This window comes from Choloepus didactylus, chromosome 16 (genome assembly GCF_015220235.1).
Source record: "Choloepus didactylus isolate mChoDid1 chromosome 16, mChoDid1.pri, whole genome shotgun sequence".
NCBI classification, from domain to species: Eukaryota; Metazoa; Chordata; class Mammalia; order Pilosa; family Megalonychidae; genus Choloepus; species Choloepus didactylus.
The window spans coordinates 25,907,035-25,923,949 of NC_051322.1; the positions used below are offsets into that span (position 1 = coordinate 25,907,035).

Here is a 16,915-nt window from a genome sequence, read left to right on the forward strand (position 1 = left end):
CTTGTTTTTCATGACCTTAACACTTTTGAAAGCCATGGCCAGGTATTTTATAGAATGTTCCACAGTTTAGGTTAGTTTGTATATTTTTTCATTATTAGACTGAGGTTATGAATTTTAGGAAAGAATGCCCAGAGGAAAAACACCTTCTCATCACAACATACCAAAGAGTACCTGCTTTCCACATGACATCACTGGTGATATTAACCTTAAGATTAAGGTAGCATTTGTCAGATCTCTCCACTGTAAGTTACTATTTTCCCTCTATATCGTGGAGATGTGACTCTTAATTTTTAAGAGGAAGGCAGATTTGAGATATGTTGGAGAAACTTGAAGGAGGAACCAAGAGATAGAAAGAAAACCCATGCCGTCAAGAAAGACAAAAGCATTTCAGGAATGAGGGCATGGGCCACAGTATCAAATGCTGCAGGAGGTAAAGTAAGATAATTACTGAAAAGTGTCAAATGGGAGGTTGTGATGACTCTGATAAGGGCAATTTAACTGTGTGATGAAGCAAGCCAGAGTGCAATGGGCTCAGCTAATGACAGAAAGTGGACATAGAGTATAAATTACATATCTGAAAGCTTGACTGTGAAGAAAGTATGTAGAAAGGGTGGAGGCTAGGGAGAGAGGGACTCACAAAATCAAGGGAGGTTTCTGAGGGTTTCTGTTATTTTTTAAACGTGGGGGATACTTGAAAACTGTATGCTGAGGGAAAAGTGACATCTGAGAGAGAGATGGATGGAGTGGGGAGGGTGTGGAGGAGAGAGGGAGAGAGAGAGGAGGTTGGTTAAAAAGGTAGACAGCATTACTGGGTAGAATGTGTGTGGGCTATGTCAACATCTATCATAAGGTCAGGTTGGGTTAGTCTTTGTTGAGCAATAATGTCTAAATTATTACTGATTGTTCATCAAGAATCCTCAGAGCTTTAATGAGACAGAGGCTACCAGCTCAGAAAGTACAGTTTCTCTTTAAGCAACATAGCAATACCATTTCTTAGAGGTGTCCAATCTCTAAGAAGCCGTTCTTCCAGATTTTTAATAGACTGTTTGGAGTTGGACAAGCTGTCTATTCTATTTAGTAATTCACATAACCTAGGTAAAGCTGCTTTTCAACAACACTTGGCAGAGCCCTGCCCTGGGAGTACGGAAACTTGAAAGAAATGTTTGGTTCACTTTGGCATTCTATTTCTCTTCAGTGAACTCCTTTGGGAGCAGCTTGAAATTAGTAAATGAAAGTTGATTTTTCTAAAGCACAGCAATGTCTTCTTTTTTAAAAATTTGAAGTTATTCAAGTTTGCATTACTTTTGCTAGGACAAACACAAAGGTTTTTTGTGGTTGTGGTGGTAGTTGTTTTTGAAGAGGAATTTATGTAATTCCACTAAAATAAGCAGATTTTTAAAACAACGGTTTTAGGTATAAGTTAAAAACATAGTATAGGACAAAATGCACTTAATAAAATAAAATGACAAATTTAATGCATTGGGGAACTTTGGGCAAAATTTATAAATACATAAATTTCTAAATGGACAATCTGCAACAATTTAGCAATTTTTCTTCTGAGAATCCATATTCATTCATACAATGAGTTAACTAATTAATTAATGGTAGATTAGTGAATAAATAAAGTGTTGTGGGTACATACTATAAAGATAAAAATATTCACATTTTTATTATTTTCAGCTTCATCAAAGCAACAGCAAAACAGGTGGTGCTAGAATGACCCTCAGGTAAAAATATTCTGTGCTTACGGGCAGAGTAAATCTCATTCACTGTTAAATCTCCAGCATCTGGTACAGTACCTAAATTCAAAACACTTGTTCTTTGTTGTATTAGTTAATGATTGAGGAACTATGTGAATATAATGATTAATCAAATGAATAAACCTAAGTAGCAAAATTAGGTTGGTTAAGTATCAGCCTTGCTCTCAAATTTTAGGATGAGCAAATTCTCTCTAATCCAATAGTGTAATATTTCTGAAGAAGCTAAAAATGTATCAACAGAATAACTCAAAACTCAAAGATACACACTTATTAGCATGCTATTTTACTTATTCACCAAGGAAATCAATCAACAAAGTGATTTTATCTAAAGAAGACAAAACAGGATTTATACAAGAGAAAAGAAAGAGGAGGAGAAAAAAAAAGTTGAATAACAGTGACCCATGTTTGCACATATTTTTAGACTAAACTGTATAGCTGGCAGCTACTAGAGAGATCAGGTTGACCTTGAGTAAGCTGACAAAGGTATTAGAGAACACAATTTCAGTTGTTATGGCTTCTCCAGAAAACCTTCAAATTCAGCTGTCGAGTTTATGTAACTGGTTAAATTTAGGCAGTACTGGCCAGTATCCTATCATCAGCATCTCTATCTTAGGAAAGCCAAGTCAGTGCCATTTTTTTTCATCAAGAATCCTCCATATCAAGTTCAGTTTCACTAAATAGTGTAGTATTTCTGTAGAAGATATAAAGGTAGGTTCTTAAATTCAGTTATATATCCAAAAAGTTAAAATAATCATATAGAGAAAAAAATGAATAGATACCATCCATTAAGTACGTATGGTTAATAACACAAAAAGACTCTTTGGAAAGCTAAGAAAGAATCATAAACCCTCCCTAGCTTTTCCACAACCAACGTATCACAAGTTCTATACATCAGGGATGCCCAGACTTTTGGGATTTCACTGGTCAATAAACTTCCCCACCCCAAGGCAATATAAGGATGCATTTTTTTTCTTGTTAGTGATAAAAGTATAGATTTTTAAAATATATTATCATTATCACTTCATAAAATAAAGGACAAATTAATAGACATCAATAGGAAGATATAATCTTGAACCTGTCAGTGGATTTAAACTTGGATACAAAAACCAATTTACTGATTCAAGAGGCAGGGCAAGATGGCAGACTGGTGAGCTGTATGTTTTAGTTACTCCTCCAGGAAAGTAGGTAGAAAGCCAGGAACTGCGTGGACTGGACACCACAGAGCAATCTGACTTTGGGCATACTTCATACAACACTCATGAAAATGAGGAACTGCTGAGATCAGCGAAATCTGTAAGTTTTTGTGGCCAGGGGACCCACGCCCCTCCCTGCCAGGCTCACTCCCGTGGGAGGAGGGGCTGTCAGCTCCGGGAAGGAGAAGGGAGAACTGCAGTGGCAGCCCTTATCGGAAACTCATTCTGCTGATCCAAACTCCAACCATAGATAGACGGAGACCAGACACCAGAGAATCTGAGAGCAGCCAGCCCAGCAGAGAGGAGACAGGCATAGAAAAAAAACAACACGAAAAACTCCAAAATAAAAGCGGAGGATTTTTGGAGTTCTGGTGAACATAGAAGGGGGAAGGGCAGAGCTCAGGCCTGAGCTCAGGCCCTGAGGCGCATATCCAAATCCCAAAGAAAAGCTGATCTCTCTGCCCTGTGGACCTTTCCTTAATGGCCCTGGTTGCTTTGTCTATTAGCATTTCAATAACCCATTAGATCTCTGAGGAGGGCCCTTTTTTTTTTTTTTTTTTTTTTTTTAATCCTTTTTTCTTTTTCTAAAACAATTACTCTAAGAAGTCCAATACAGAAAGCTTCAAAGACCTGCAATTTGGGCAGGTCAAGTCAAGAGCAGAACTAGGAGAGCTCTGAGACAAAACGCAATAATCCAGTGGCTGAGAAAATTCACTAAACACCACAACTTCCCAAGAAAAGGGGGGTGTCCGCTCACAGCCATCATCCTGGTGGGCAGGAAACACTCCTGCCCATCGCCAGCCCCATAGCCCAGAACTGCCCCAGACAACCCAGTGTGACGGAAGTGCTTCAAATAACAGGCACACACCACAAAATTGGGCGTGGACATTAGCCTTCCCTGCAACCTCAGCTGATTGTCCCAGAGTTGGGAAGGTAGAGCAGTATGAATTAACAAAGCCCCATTCAGCCATCATTTGAGCAGACTGGGAGCCTCCCTACACAGCCCAGCAGCCCAGAACTGCCCTGGGGGGACGGCACTCACCTGTGACATAGCACAGTCATCCCTCAACACAGGACCCGGGTGCACGGCCTGGAAGAGGGGCCCACTTGCAAGTCTCAGGAGCCATACGCCAATACCAAGGACTTGTGGGTCAGTGGCAGAGACAAACTGTGGCAGGACTGAACTGAAGGATTACACTATTGCAGCAGCTTTAAAACTCTAGGATCACCAGGGAGATTTGATTGTTAGAGCCACCCCCCGCTCCCTGACTGCCCAGAAACACGCCCCATACACAGGGCAGGCAACACCAACTACACACGCAAGCTTGGTACACCAATTGGACCCCACAAGACTCACTCCCCCACTCACCAAAAAGGCTAAGCAGGGGAGAACTGGCTTGTGGAGAACAGGTGGCCACCTGCTGATTAGTTAGAGAAAGTGTACTCCACGAAGCTGTAGATCTGATAAATTAGAGATAAGGACTTCAATAGGTCTACACATCCTAAAAGAACCCTATCAAGTTCAGCAAATGCCATGAGGCCAAAAACAACAGAAAATTATAAAGCATATGAAAAAACCAGACGATATGGATAACCCAAGCCCAAGCACCCAAATCAAAAGACCAGAAGAGACACAGCACCTAGAGCAGCTACTCAAAGAACTAAAGATGAACAATGAGACCATAGTACGCGAGACAAAGGATATCAAGAAGACCCTAGAAGAGCATAAAGAAGACATTGCAAGACTAAATAAAAAAATGGATGATCTTATGGAAATTAAAGAAACTGTTGACCAAATTAAAAAGATTCTGGACACCCATAGTTCAAGACTAGAGGAAGTTGAACAACGAATCAGTGACCTCGAAGATGACAGAATGGAAAATGAAAGCATAAAAGAAAGAATGGGGAAAAAAATTGAAAAAATCAAAATGGACCTCAGGGATATGATAGATAATATGAAACGTCCAAATATAAGACTCATTGGTGTCCCAGAAGGGGAATAAAAGGGTAAAGGTCTAGGAAGAGTATTCAAAGAAATTGTTGCGGAAAACTTCCCAAATCTTCTAAACAACATAAATACACAAATCATAAATGCTCAGCGAACCCCAAATAGAATAAATCCAAATAAACCCACTCTGAGACATATACTGATCACACTGTCAAACACAGAAGAGAAGGAGCAAGTTCTGAAAGCAGCAAGAGAAAAGCAATTCACCACATACAAAGGAAACAGCATAAGACTAAGTAGTGACTACTCAGCAGCCACCATGGAGGCGAGAAGGCAGTGGCATGATATATTTAAAATTCTGAGTGAGAAAAATTTCCAGCCAAGAATACTTTATCCAGCAAAGCTCTCCTTCAAATTTGAGGGAGAGCTTAAATTTTTCACAGACAAACAAATCCTGAGAGAATTTGCTAACAAGAGACCTACCCTACTGGAGATACTAAAGGGAGCCCTACAGACAGAGAAACAAAGAAAGGACAGAGAGACTTGGAGAAAGGTTCAGTACTAAAGAGATTCGGTATGGGTACAATAAAGGATATTAATAGACAGAGGGGAAAAATATGACAAACATAAACCAAAGGATAAGATGGCTGATTCAAGAAATGCCTTCACGGTTATAACGTTGAATGTAAATGGATTAAACTCCCAAATTAAAAGATATAGATTCGCAGAATGGATCAAAAAAAATGAACCATCAATATATTGCATACAAGAGACTCATCTTAGACACAGGGACACAAAGAAACTGAAAGTGAAAGGATGGAAAAAAATATTTCATGCAAGCTACAGCCAAAAGAAAGCAGGTGTAGCAATATTAATCTCAGATAAAATAGACTTCAAATGCAGGGATGTTTTGAGAGACAAAGAAGGCCACTACATACTAATAAAAGGGGCAATTCAACAAGAAGAAATAACAATCGTAAATGTCTATGCACCCAATCAAGGTGCCACAAAATACATGAGAGAAACACTGGCAAAACTAAAGGAAGCAATTGATGTTTCCACAATAATTGTGGGAGACTTCAACACATCACTCTCTCCTATAGATAGATCAACCAGACAGAAGACCAATAAGGAAATTGAAAACCTAAACAATCTGATAAATGAATTAGATTTAACAGACATATACAGGACATTACATCCCAAATCACCAGGATACACATACTTTTCTAGTGCTCATGGAACTTTCTCCAGAATAGATCATATGCTGGGACATAAAACAAGCCTCAATAAATTTAAAAATATTGAAATTATTCAAAGCACATTCTCTGACCACAATGGAATACAATTAGAAGTCAATAACCATCAGAGACTTAGAAAATTCACAAATACCTGGAGGTTAAACAACACACTCCTAAACAATCAGTGGGTTAAAGAAGAAATAGCAAGAGAAATTGCTAAATATATAGAGACGAATGAAAATGAAAACACAACATACCAAAACCTATTGGATGCAGCAAAAGCAGTGCTAAGGGGGAAATTTATAGCACTAAACGCATATATTAAAAAGGAAGAAAGAGCCAAAATCAAAGAACTAACAGATCAACTGAAGAAGCTAGAAAATGAGCAGCAAACCAATCCTAAACCAAGTAGAAGAAAAGAAATAACAAGGATTAAAGCAGAAATAAATGACATAGAGAACAAAAAAACAATAGAGGCTAAATAGCACCAAAAGTTGGTTCTTTGAGAAGATCAACAAGATTGACAAGCCCCTAGCTAGACTGACAAAATCAAAAAGAGAGAAGACCCATATAAACAAAATAATGAATGAAAAAGGTGACATAACTGCAGATCCTGAAGAAATTAAAAAAATTATAAGAGGATACTATGAACAACTGTATGGCAACAAACTGGATAATGTAGAGGAAATGGACAATTTCCTGGAAACATATGAACAACCTAGACTGACCAGAGAAGAAATAGAAGACCTCAACCAACCCATCACAAGCAAAGAGATCCAATCAGTCATCAAAAATCTTCCCACAAAGAAATGCCCAGAGCCAGATGGCTTCACAGGGGAATTCTACCAAACTTTCCAGAAAGAACTGACACCAGTCTTACTCAAACTCTTTCAAAACATTGAAGAAAATGGAACACTACCTAACTCATTCTATGAAGCTAACATCAATCTAATACCAAAACCAGGCAAAGATGCTACAAAAAAGGAAAACTACCGGCCAATCTCCCTAATGAATATAGATGAAAAATCCTCAACAAAATACCTGCAAATCGAATCCAAAGACACATTAAAAAAATCATACACCATGACCAAGTGGGGTTTATTCCAGGCATGCAAGGATGGTTCAACATAAGAAAATCAATCAATGTATTACAACACATTAACAAGTCAAAAGGGAAAAATCAATTGATCATCTCAATAGATGCTGAAAAAGCATTTCACAAAATCCAACATCCCTTTTTGATAAAAACACTTCAAAAGGTAGGAATTGAAGGAAACTTCCTCAACATGATAAACAGCATATATGAAAAACCCACAGCCAGCATAGTACTCAATGGTGAGAGACTGAAAGCCTTCCCTCTAAGATCAGGAACAAGACAAGGATGCCCGCTGTCACCACTGTTATTCAACATTGTGCTGGAAGTGCTAGCCAGGGCAATCCGGCAAGACAAAGAAATAAAAGGCATCCAAATTGGAAAAGAAGAAGTAAAACTGTCATTGTTTGCAGATGATATGATCTTATATCTAGAAAACCCTGAGAAATCGACGATACAGCTACTAGAGCTAATAAACAAATTTAGCAAAGTAGCGGGATACAAGGTTAATGCACATAAGTCAGTAATGTTTCTATATGCTAGAAATGAACAAACTGAAGAGACACTCAAGAAAAAGATACCATTTTCAATAGCAACTAAAAAAATCAAGTACCTAGGAATAAACTTAACCAAAGATGTAAAAGACCTATACAAAGAAAACTACATAACTCTACTAAAAGAAATAGAAGGGGACCTTAAAAGATGGAAAAATATTCCATGTTCATGGATAGGAAGACTAAATGTCATTAAGATGTCAATTCTACCCAAACTCATCTACAGATTCAATGCAATCCCAATCAAAATTCCAACAACCTACTTTGCAGACTTGGAAAAGCTAGTTATCAAATTTATTTGGAAAGGGAAGATGCCTCGAATTGCTAAAGACACTCTAAAAAAGAAAAACGAAGTGGGAGGACTTACACTCCCTGACTTTGAAGCTTATTATAAAGCCACAGTTGCCAAAACAGCATGGTACTGGCACAAAGATAGACATATAGATCAATGGAATCGAATTGAGAATTCGGAGATAGACCCTCAGATCTATGGCCGACTGATCTTTGATAAGGCCCCCAAAGTCACTGAACTGAGTCATAATGGTCTTTTCAACAAATGGGGCTGGGAGAGTTGGATATCCATATCCAAGATAATGAAAGAGGACCCCTACCTCACCCCCTACACAAAAATTAACTCAAAATGGACCAAAGATCTCAATATAAAAGAAAGTACCATAAAACTCCTAGAAGATAATGTAGGAAAACATCTTCAAGACCTTGTATTAGGCGGCCACTTCCTAGACTTTACACCCAAAGCACAAGCAACAAAAGAGAAAATAGATAAATGGGAACTCCTCAAGCTTAGAAGTTTCTGCACCTCAAAGGAATTTCTCAAAAAGGTAAAGAGGCAGCCAACTCAATGGGAAAAAATTTTTGGAAACCATGTATCTGACAAAAGACTGATATCTTGCATATATAAAGAAATCCTACAACTCAATGACAATAGTACAGACAGCCCAATTATAAAATGGGCAAAAGATATGAAAAGACAGTTCTCTGAAGAGGAAATACAAATGGCCAAGAAACACATGAAAAAATGTTCAGCTTCACTAGCTATTAGAGAGATGCAAATTAAAACCACAATGAGATACCATCTAACACCGGTTAGAATGGCTGCCATTAAACAAACAGGAAACTACAAATGCTGGAGGGGATGTGGAGAAATTGGAACTCTTATTCATTGTTGGTGGGACTGTATAATGGTTCAGCCACTCTGGAAGTCAGTCTGGCAGTTCCTTAGAAAACTAGATATAGAGCTACCATTCGATCCAGCGATTGCACTTCTCGGTATATACCTGGAAGATCGGAAAGCAGTGACACGAACAGATATCTGCACGCCAATGTTCACAGCAGCATTATTCACAATTGCCAAGAGATGGAAACAACCCAAATGTCCTTCAACAGATGAGTGGATAAATAAAATGTGGTATATACACACGATGGAATACTACACGGCAGTAAGAAGGAACGATCTCGTGAAACATATGACAACATGGATGAACCTTGAAGACATAATGCTGAGCGAAATAAGCCAGGCACAAAAAGAGAAATATTATATGCTACCACTAATGTGAACTTTGAAAAATGTAAAACAAATGGTTTATAATGTAGAATGTAGGGGAACTAGCAATAGAGAGCAATTAAGGAAGGGGGAACAATAATCCAAGAAGAACAGATAAGCTATTTAACGTTCTGGGGATGCCCAGGAATGACTATGGTCTGTTAATTTCTGATGGATATAGTAGGAACAAGTTCACAGAAATGTTGCTATATTAGGTAACTTTCTTGGGGTAAAGTAGGAACATGTTGGAAGTTAAGCAGTTATCTTAGGTTAGTTGTCTTTTTCTTACTCCCTTGTTGTGGTCTCTTTGAAATGTTCTTTTATTGTATGTTTGTTTTCTTTTTAACTTTTTTTTCATACAGTTGATTTAAAAAAGAAGGGAAAGTTAAAAAAAAAAAAAGAAAAAAGAAAAACAAGGGAAAAAAAAAAAGATGTAGTGCCCCCTTGAGGAGCCTGTGGAGAATGCAGGGGTATTCGCCTACCCCACCTCCATGGTTGCTAACATGACCACAGACATAGGGGACTGGTGGTTTGATGGGTTGAGCCCTCTACCACAGGTTTTACCCTTAGGAAGACGATTGCTGCAAAGGAGAGGCTAGGCCTCCCCATGGTTGTGCCTAAGAGCCTCCTCCCGAATGCCTCTTTGTTGCTCAGATGTGGCCCTGTCTCTCTAGCTAAACCAACTTGAAAGGTGAAATCACTGCCCTCCCCCCTACGTGGGATCAGACACCCAGGGGAGTGAATCTCCCTGGCAACGTGGAATATGACTCCCGGGGAGGAATGTAGACCTGGCATCGTGGGACGGAGAACATCTTCTTGACCAAAAGGGGGATGTGAAAGGAAATGAAATAAGCTTCAGTGGCAGAGAGATTCCAAAAGGAGCCGAGAGGTCACTCTGGTGGGCACTCTTATGCACACTTTAGACAGCCCTTTTTAGGTTCTAAAGAATTGGGGTAGCTGGTGGTGGATACCTGAAACTATCAAACTACAACCCAGAACCCATGAATCTCGAAGACAGTTGTATAAAAATGTAGCTTATGAGGGGTGACAATGGGATTGGGAAAGCCATAAGGACCACACTCCACTTTGTCTAGTTTTTGGATGGATGAGTAGAAAAATAGGGGAAGGAAACAAACAGACAAAGGTACCCAGTGTTCTTCTTTACTTCAATTGCTCTTTTTCACTCTAATTATTATTCTTGTTATTTGTGTGTGTGTGCTAATGAAGGTGTCAGGGATTGATTTGGGTGATGAATGTACCACTATGTAATGGTACTGTAAACAATCGAAAATACGATTTGTTTTGTATGACTGCGTGGTATGTGAATATATCTCAATAAAATGAAGATTAAAAAAAAAAAAAAACAAACAATTTACTATACTGTCGCTATTTTGTATCACAAACTTGTGAAAAATTTACCACAGACAATCCCTGGTTCCAAGATGAGCATTTGGGAACCCCTATCATATTCTTTAACCTCCTTACCATTTTTCAAATGTGTTCTCTTGACTGTTGCCATCATTGCCATTTGAATTAATGCCCTCATCACTTCTCGCCTTTGTATCAGAAATCATGTCTTGGAAATCTTAAACCAAAAAGTACATAGAATAATATAGCAAAAGTCCATATACCTACCTTATAAAATTAAAAATTTTCATATTTTTCATATTTGCGCAAGAAACTTTTTCAAATATAAATTAAACATTACAGATAGGGAACTTCTAGCTTCTGCCTCAAGATGTAGAGTGCTGAAAGGAGATGGAATGGCTTCAAATTCATGAGTTTTTTTAAAACCCATTGGACTAAGGTCACAGAGAAACCAAATGGCCCATCTCAGGAGAGGCAGGGCTTGCAAAGGAGCAGTGGGCATTTTCTCACTCAACCAGAAATCAATAAGAAAAATTCGGTTAAAATATTTGATAAATTGGTGAAGGCCCCATGTGGGCTGGCAGGACACTGTGAAACCTCTGGGGACCACTGAAAGTGAGAGACTCCTACCACATTACTGGCTCTTTCTCTATGAACCTTAGGTGCTTACAGAAAACATCAGAAAGAGCCCTAAAAAGTACTCATTATGGTACAGTGTTGGGGCAGGAGGGACAAGAAATTTCCCTGGATCCTTCTATGGGACAAGTAAACTTCCATGTACATTTCCTGAGAACAAAGATATTTACTTATGTAACCACTTTAAGTACTCTTATATAGTTCAAGCAATTTAACATTAATAAAAGCTTACAGTCTATGTCCCAATTTTTTCATATGTCCCAATAATGTTCTTTGGGGACTTTTCTCCTCCATTATTAGTTCCAGTCCAAGATCATGGATTGCATTTCATTGTCAGCAAAGTTGTATTTTTAATTCAACCATATCAATAATCATCTTAACTTTGAAAGGTCTAAACCAGGGATAAGCAAACTATGGTCCACAAGCCAACGTCAACCCACAGAAGGCCAAGTCTGGCCTACCAAGCCATGCCCATTCATTTACAGATTGTCAATGGAGTCTGTACTATGGTGTCAGAGTTGGCTATCTGCAACAGAGATCATATGACCATAAAACCAAAAATATTTACTCTCCAGTCCCATACAGAAAAAGTTGCTAACCCTGCTCTAAACACAACAGTTAAAAGAGACTGTCAAACTGGATAAAAAAGCAAGACCCAATTATATGCTCCCTGTAAGAAAATACAAAGGAATAGGTGAGTTAGAACTAAAAATCTGGAGAAAAATATATCATATAAACACTAATCAAAGAAGACTGAAGCAAGTAATATTATCAAGAATAAAGAAAGACATTACAAAATGATAAAGAGGGTGATTCTCCAAGAAGAAAGAACTATCTTACATGTTGTAATGATATAAAAGAAATTTTATTTGGTGCCTCTCCATCTTGCCTAGTAATAAGTTCCCCTTTTGACTGACCACCCCAGCTAGCCCTGCCCTGGGAGTAACTGCAACTAGTAAGACAAGCGTCTCTGTAAGGTTTGGATAAGAGCTGAAGAACAGCCCTTGCCACTTCTCCAAATGGCCCCTTGCCACTTCTGCCCTTTTAGGCTGCATAATTTACTAGCAAGGCCTGTCTTCATACGGCTTGGATGATAAGAAACTGCCCTCAGCTTATCTAATCAGCCACTGGTGCCTCTACTTTCTGTGCTGTATAGCTTGAAATTGCCAATCCCATTATCTGCAAGAAAGACCTTCCCCTCCCCTCTGGGTCACCCACTCCTCTACAGAGCTTTTCAGGGGCCTAGGTTAGGTAGCCCTCTCCTCCTCCACTGCCGTCAATCTCCCCTCTTCCTGTCCAGGACCTCTGATCTAACAAAGCTGTCCTTTCATGTATTCTCGGCTGGCTATCTGTTTGCATCTCATCACCTGAAAAACTTACACATATCCAAAACAAATGTGTATGTACCTAACAACAGAACTTCAAAATATGAGGCAAAAAATGATGAAACTGAAAGCAGAAATAGATACATCCATAATTATAGTTGGAGATTTTAACACACCTCTCTTAATAATTGATAGAAATGGACAGAAAATTAGTAATTATATAAAAGACCTGAATAATAATATCAACCAACTGGATGTAATTGCTATTTATAAAATACTCTACCCAACAGAATACATGTTCTTATCAAATGCACAGGCGCATTCATTGAGATAGACCATATTCTGGGCCAAAAGACAAACCTCAAGAATTTCAAAAAATAAAAATTGTACAAAATATATTTTGGAGTATAAGATAATTAAACTAGAAATTGATAACATAAATATATCTGGAAAATCCACAAATATTTGTAAATTAAACAACACACTTCTAAATTACATGTGAGTCAAAGAGGAAGTCTCAAGACAAATGTTTTAATGTACGTTTTGAATGGCATGAACATGAATATATAGCATACCAAATTCTGTGGGATGCAGTTAAAGAGTGTTTAGAGGGAAATTTACAGTTTTCAATGATTATATTAGAAAATAAGAAAATCTCAGATCAATGACCCTCCACATCCACCTTAAGAAATTAGAAAAAGAATAGGGAAATAAATCTGAAGCAAGGAGAAGGAATGAAATAATAAAGATAAGAGCAGAAATCAATGAAATTGAAAACAGAAAAACAGTGGGAAAATCCATGCATCCAAAAGTTGATTTTTTGAAAAGATCAATAAAATTAGTGAAACTTTCTGATAAAAAAAAAAAAAAGGCCAAAGTTGTAACAACTTGAGCAACAAAATAAATAACTAAATTATTGGATTATAACCCAAACAATAAAATAAATGTAAATGAATACATAGTGTGTAAGTAAATAACCAACTAAATAAATGGAGAGAAACAGGCACTCTTCCTTACAGAAGAGTTTCCAATTACTAGACATAGAAGGAACAAGGGAAATAATAAACCATCATTAAAATGTCATAGCAATGATTGCTGTAGGCAAGAGCCACCAATGGATGCTGAAATTAGTGGGAAAATGTTTAAGCAGAAATACGAAACAGGATATTTGCATACTCTCAAAGTATTGCCCTTCTCTCCCCAAAAAAAAAAATATTTAGTAATTACAAAGACAAAAGTAGTAAGTTTGTGGTGGAGAATCTGGCAAGCACTATTTTAGCCAAGTGATCTAAGTTAACATAACCAGTAATCCATATCAATGCATGGTACCACCAGTATGATGCTCTGAGACGGGTACTTGGTTTTCGGTGTTAGCCTTCCCACAATTATGCATAATTTCAATCTAATCATATGAGGAATACTCTACATAATAATTGATCAGCATTCTTCACCTACCTACATGAAATTGACAGGAACACCAGCTTGAGAGGAAATTGGAAAATTCAGACATAAATTAAAAAAAACAACAAAAAAAGTTCAAGCACCAACCAGCATAAAATATCCCCATACTATTTGGTGGGGTAAGAAGAGATGGACTTTATAATATAGAACAATAACCTCTCAGGTAGTATCTTTATATCAGCAAATCTGAACATAGAAGAATGAAAACCCTGTTCTCTTTGGGGGCCTTCCAATTACATGGTCCCCACATAAGGATACCCTTGCCCAAATAAGAAATCAGAGGGGTTTGACTGCCTTATTCACCTCTGAATTCCAAAGTGCCTAGAACAGCCTTCCCTGAAGTGTCAGGAACTTTTTATCCATTTGTCAAAACAACATTTTTTAACAGCTTTATTGAGGTGTAATTTACATACAACAAACTGCACATATTTAAAGTGCATATTTCCTCAAACATCTTTTTTAATCCATCCCTCCTGCTCCTCCCCAACCCTCAAGCCCCAAGCCACCACTGTCCTTCTTATTGCCAATATAGATTAGTTTACCTTTTCTAGAATATTCTATATATAAATGGAATCATACAATATGTATATTTTTTGGACAGGCTTCTTTACTTAGCATAATTATTTTAAGATTAATCCATGTCATTGCAGTATGAATAGTTAATTCCTTTAATTGCTGCCTAGTATTCAGTTATATGGATACACTACAATTGTTTATCCATTCATATGTTGATGGACATTTGGTTTGTTTCCAACTTGGGGCTTTTAAAAAAAATCTGCTATGTATATCAGTGTACAAGTCTCTATACAGACACATGCTGTCATTTCTATTGGGTAAATACCTAGAAGAAGAATGGCTGGGTCACATGGTAAGTGTATGTTTAACTTTTCAAAAACTGCGAAATTGCCAGAGTGATTGCACCATTTTACATTCCCACAAGCAGTGTATGAGAGTTCCAGTCACTCCACAACCTTGCCAAAAGCTGATGTAAGAGATGTTACTTTCTCATAGGTGCAGAGTAGTATCTGATTGTGGTTTTAATTTGATTTCCCTAACAATTAATGATGTTGAGCATCTTTTCATATGCTCATTTACCACCCAAAAAATTCTTTGGTGAAATCCCTGTCCCTTTTCCCCACTTTGTAATTGGATAGTTTGTTTTTTTATTATTCAGTTTTGAGGATTGTTTATATATTCTGGATATATGTGCTTTATATGATTTGTAATTTGAAAACATTTTCTCCCAAAAAGAGACTTGTCTTTCACTCTCTTAACCATGTTTTTCAAAACAACAGTTCTTATTTTGTTGAAGTCCAACTTATTAATTTTATTAATTTGCTTTTTTATGGATCATGCTTTTGATGTCATATCTAAGAAATCCTTGCTTAATACAATGTTATCTTTTAGAAGTTATACTTTCAGGCTCTACATTTTGGTCTATGATCCATTTTGAGTTAATTTGTATAGACACCGTAAGGTATGAATCCAATTTATGTTTTCTTGCATATGGATAACCAATTGTTCTAGCACCATTTGTTAAAAAGTCTATCCTTTCTCCACTAAATGGCCTTTGCATTTCTATTAAAAATAAATCGACCACATTTGATCACTTTTATTTCTGGACTCTCTATTTTTTTCCTTTGATCAATTTGACTTGACACCAGTACCACATGGACTTTATTCCTGTGGCTCCATAAAACTTGAAACCAGTCATTCTAAGTCCTCCAAATCTCATCTACACTTTCAAAGTTGTTTGGGTTACTCCAGATCCCTTTGAATTTTCATATGAATTTTAAAACCAGACTTTCACTTTCTACAAAGAGATCAAATGGGATTTTGATTGGGATTCTACTGAATCTATAGATAAATTTGGCATCTCCAAAATATTGAGTCTTCCAATCCAAAAGGATGGTATATTGTTCCATTAATTTAGGTCTTCTTTAATTTCTCTTACCAACATTTTGTATTTTCAAGATCATTGATTGACTCATCAGCAGTTGTTACCTTGGACAAAGACTCCGCCTCTAAGGGGGATCTGGTGAGCAGCACTGGACTTGTCCTGATCAAGGTACTCTTCATCCCATAAGTGAATGACCGTCTATTTGTCTCACTCACTGGTGGCTCCCCTAGGACTGGGACAATGTCTTGTTCACTTTCCACTTCCTGAGACTGGCAGCACATCATGAGAGCCTGAGAAATAAGAGCTATTCAGCACATTTTTCAGAATAAACGAATAACTTCTATCAGGTAACACTGGCAAACATGTCATAGTATATCCCCCCCATGTTGTTACTTTTTCTATTTTAAAAAATCACTTAGAGTTAAATTTCAGATTTCATGTAATATAATTGATCCCTACAAAATAAATGTATCTAATTTGAACCCTGAATATGCCAATGAGTGGTAGATAGAAACTGTTACCATATATGCCTTAATTCTATCAGTTTTCTTGTCTCTGGTTAAAAGATAAGGCTAACCCACAGCCATTTCACAGTTTACAAAATAAAACAATCACATTTAAAAAAACAAAAAGCATGAGAACAGGCCAGTGACATCAACTATATAGAAATTAAAACAGCGTTTGTGACAACACACAAGTATTTTTAAGTGTCAGCAACAACCTACACTTTGCATTGTCATTAGGCTTATGTACAAAACAATTGTTCATGAGGCATTTGATTTGTTTGGTTTGGTTTTTAATTTCCATCCTTTACTCTGACCTTTAAATAAGTATAGTTGAGAATAATATATTCAGGAAGAGCTGGGTATGTGGTGAGG

The 16,915-nt window shown here is 37.4% G+C and overlaps 2 protein-coding genes across 2 annotated transcripts in view; both read right to left on the reverse strand.

Annotated features, from left to right (window-relative positions):
- Positions 1 to 16,267, reverse strand: part of LOC119511252 (dynactin associated protein) — an 88,454-nt gene extending 72,187 nt beyond the window's left edge. The window contains exon 1 of the mRNA XM_037805766.1: positions 16,142 to 16,267. The gene's annotated coding sequence lies outside the window, so the exon portion shown is untranslated. The remainder of the gene's footprint in view (positions 1 to 16,141) is intronic.
- C16H18orf54 (chromosome 16 C18orf54 homolog) overlaps positions 16,154 to 16,915 on the reverse strand; it is a 126,237-nt gene continuing 125,475 nt past the window's right edge. The window contains exon 8 of the mRNA XM_037806026.1: positions 16,154 to 16,327. Within this exon, the coding sequence (XP_037661954.1) occupies positions 16,318 to 16,327 (10 nt within the window). The 3' untranslated portion in view covers positions 16,154 to 16,317. The remainder of the gene's footprint in view (positions 16,328 to 16,915) is intronic.